Source organism: Cryptotermes secundus, unplaced genomic scaffold (genome assembly GCF_002891405.2).
Source record: "Cryptotermes secundus unplaced genomic scaffold, Csec_1.0 scaffold1300, whole genome shotgun sequence".
NCBI lineage: Eukaryota > Metazoa > Arthropoda > Insecta > Blattodea > Kalotermitidae > Cryptotermes > Cryptotermes secundus.
The window spans coordinates 6,097-10,075 of NW_019741311.1; the positions used below are offsets into that span (position 1 = coordinate 6,097).

A 3,979-nucleotide genomic window follows, 5' to 3' on the forward strand; every position below is an offset into this window, starting at 1 on the left:
ATATTAGCACTTCTTGAAGGAATTGAGAAAACCCATGAAATCCTAATTTAGGGTAGCCAAGATTCAAAACCATTTCCTGAATATGAATCAAGAGTTACTGGTTCATGATTTTCAGTCATTTAACTTTTCCCCATATACTCATATAGCAGCAGATATATAAAACAAGGTTGGTCATTCATACCAGACTGTTCCTCCATGAGATCAGGTCTCTGGTTCACATTTCTCACAAATGTTGTAGATGAAAGTGATGTTTTAAACATTTTTACTGTGAAGATAAAACAGTCACATGAAGTCACAGAACTGACAGCTTCATCCCTTAGAATTTCACCAATCATCTTAATTCTGTCTTTCTTCCTTTCATGTGTGGGGTTGTTATTAATGTTCACCACACGTGCTTGCTATTTGCCTTTTCTCACTGATTCGCCCTCACTGTTTTTTATACCGCGAGTGTGCTGGCAGATTTTGCTCCTCCATAGTAGGCAGAGTCTTACGGCCATCCAGCTGGCCTGTCTGGACGGTAATGTAGTGCTGCCTCAGCCGGTTGCTGGAGTTGCAGAAGCTGCATTCGCTGCCTGGTCGCTGGAGACTTGCTGCTGCTACTTTGGTTGCCTGGTCGCTGAAGGCTTGCGGCAACTATGTCAGTTGCCTGGTCGCAGTAAGGAGCTAATGCCTCTGGCTGGGCTGCTGTCTCGGGATGAACTGAGTGTGTTGACTGATGTTGTGGCGACAGAGTTAGCTGTCTGGTCGCAGTGCGGCAGTTGCTGGAAGTGCCTGGTCGCAGTGCGGCAGTTGCCGGAAGTTGCCTTGTTGCAGAGCGTGGTTACTGGAAGACATCAGGTCACGGAGCGCAGTTGCTGGAGTGGCGGCAGCTGCGCCAGTTTCCCCGTGTGTTGGGCATGACTGCCGGAGAGCTGAGGCAGCCGTCCCTGGTGCAGTGAGGAGCCGATGACTCCGAAAGCCAATCGCTCTGGACTAAGTGAGATGGCTGACTGGCTGATGTGGTCACTGATGACTGTGAGCTTTGGGCTCCACCTTTTATACAATTCTTGATGGAGGAGCGAAATTTGCAGTTGCAATTATGACCGCTGATTGGCTAGCACATGTAATGATTACAAGTGAGCTGGGCATCGAGTGCTGTATAAATATAAGTGGTGGCAGCAATGTGCTATTGACTTAGGAGTGAGTGTTGTTCGTTGATCGGCGAAACAGCGTGATAGTGTGTGGGATGTTCCCACACATGTCTCAATATTGTTTGCTTAAGTACAGATTTCCATTCTTGCTATTACAGAAAGAGCATAGATGAAAAGAATAGATCACTTCCCCATCAGTAAATTGTATAGTTGTGGTATTACAAACCCATCCAATCCTTACAGATGTCAAGCAATACATTTTATTTTTCTGGTTTCAAATTTTATAATTATTTTAAAGAATGAAATATACTCCTTTTTTCAAAATTATCTTTTCAGTTCCATCTTCGGTGATATGCAAAATATTCTAGTGACAAAATGTACAGCCATTTAATTACTTCATTTATTTTCATGCCTGAAAAAGTTGCAACCTGCTGCCAATCCCACCGAAAAACATTTCATCTAATATTAATCTTGTTTCATATTTGCTGGCAACTTTCTGGTGGAAACTTTATTGGTTTTAGTATATAAGCAGAATTGAATTGATCTCAGCAGTCAGATACAAAGACTAAATATCAGATATTTTTTAATTACAGAATCAAGCCAAGAACGATCTGATCATGAGTCAGATGGAGAACTCGGACAGGGTGAAGGGCGGGGTGATGCAAGCCATGACACACAGGCAGTGGTTGCGCTGGATAACAAACATAATCTTGCTCAAAGGGAGCAGCACTATGCTGCAGTACAGAAAGGCATTTCCACTCATACAGTGGAAAGAGTGCCTGGTGAGTTTCCATCAATCTGAAGTGGTTATGAGATCACTCAAGGAACTTAGAAATTCATAGTGTCACATGATAGAGTGTGACTATAGGCTGGGTTTGGATAGGAAATCGGATTTATTGGACTGTGTCTGACAGTGTATGACTATATTTTACAGTTCACTGTAACTCACACACTTGCACGCACATGTCCACAGTCAAGTCTTCACTGTCATTGCTTGGTAGGAGTTTCCAACAGTGGACGTTCCTGAACTGTCCTTGGCTTCAGCTACCAGCTACTAACTGCAACAGCTGATAGAGCATAGAACACAGAATGCTCATTTCTGTTCCCCGTCCTTAAACAAAATTGAAATGTGGTGGTAAATTTTAACAATGTTCCCCTGTATCATTTTCGTGAAACGTCATTTTACATATCTCAAGCTGATATATAAAACAGATGTACTTAACTAATTAACTCCACGGAGCCAAGTTGTTGAGAAGCCAACATTAGCTCGTCAAGTTCTTCATACAATGTCGGGAGGTCATCAGGTATGTCTTGAGCAAGTCTCCATACAAAAAAATGGTCCTTTTTAAGGCCACTAGGCACCATTGGTTCGCTCATATCTGTGTCCATTTCCTGTATTTTGTACCATTATTTCTGCTTTGCTAAATTTACTGCCTGAGGATGGAGCTATCAATCTCCTCCACCAAACTACATAATGTCACATGTCAGAAAATTGTGATTTCTGCAAGTAATATGTAATTAATAAACCATCCAACTTATTCCTACTCTTCCAAGAACCAGATTCAGTCCCATCATTGGTTGGTTAGTTGGTTTCCAATGGCTGCATTTGGGATCATTTACCCTATTTTACTTCTTGCTTCCCAATAGAGAGCACTCAAGTTCTTGCTTTGTTGCATCTTGAAGAAGTTTGCATTTTTCTTTTGGGAAGCTTTGCCAGGTTTGTTGCTCATTTTGCACTACCCAGGGGACACGCATGACTTAAAGAATGTCACAGACATGAGCAACTTTGTCCCCCCTCAGTCCCATCACCAGAGAATCTGTCAACAGTTTTATATTTCCATACTTTCAGAATATGCAGAAGATATCTCTCCTTATGCTACATTCCATGTTCAGGGACAAGGCCAAGGGCAACAGATGTCTTCAACCCCAAGTCATATGCAGACTTTTGTATATCATGACCACAGACTGGCAGCAATGGAAACCATGCAGCTTAAAAATGTAAGTAGCTGTGCTAATAAACACAGAAAATTTGCTGCAGCTTCTGAAAACAGTTCTATACAGGAATCAGATAAGTAGACAGAAAGATATTTGAAAAAGAGGACATGTTGATACCATATATCTGCATTTATGCTGAGTTCATGTTGTCCTGTGCAGGTAGCCACCTTGTAATGGGCTGATCTCCCATTTAAGGAGTCCTACTGAATGTTTGTAAGATTGGAAACTGAAGTGAAATGAAGTGTTTCGTGGGTGCCCCATGCTCTAAGTGAGAGCAACAGGAAATATGAATGAATGATGTCGAATTTCTTGCTTAAAAGTCATATTATTTGTGTATTTCAATGATGTCTAGGTGCACACAGAAGCATAGTTGGTTGAGGCATCATAATACAAGCCAAAAGGTTGCAGGTTCAATTCCCGATGAGGTCAGTGAGTTTTCAAGTTGACCTAAGTCTTCCAGCCGCACTATGGCACTGGGTTGACTCAGCCTCTAACAGAAATGTGTACCAGGAATCTTCCTGGAGGCAGAAGGTGGCCAGTGCATAATGATGACAACCTCACATCCATCTGTGATCTGATGGCCTATAAAATGTAGCAGTCTTGACATCTCTCAACCCTGTGAGCCTCAACGGCCTGTTATAGGGATAGCTTTGGCTTTTATTTCAGTGATGTCTTATAATTTCAATTCTTGGAAAGTTTTAATGGACACTTGAACTGTCACATGAAAGTTGAATTCTTTAACCTAACAATATAACAAATCAAGAGTCAGCCAAGGCAGTAATATCACTTCAAATTTGGTTTTTCTCCTTTGTAATAATTTGGCTAATACTGAGAGATCATTTTCTTTGTAAACC

The 3,979-nt window shown here is 41.6% G+C and overlaps 1 protein-coding gene across 1 annotated transcript in view; it reads left to right on the plus strand.

The window, feature by feature from the left end:
• The first annotated feature begins 2,794 nt into the window (after positions 1–2,794).
• The window catches only part of LOC111872730, a 6,797-nt gene continuing 5,612 nt past the window's right edge, over positions 2,795–3,979 (plus strand). Inside the window, exon 1 of the mRNA XM_023866887.2 lies at positions 2,795–3,128. Within this exon, the coding sequence (XP_023722655.1) occupies positions 2,907–3,128 (222 nt within the window). The 5' untranslated portion in view covers positions 2,795–2,906. The remainder of the gene's footprint in view (positions 3,129–3,979) is intronic.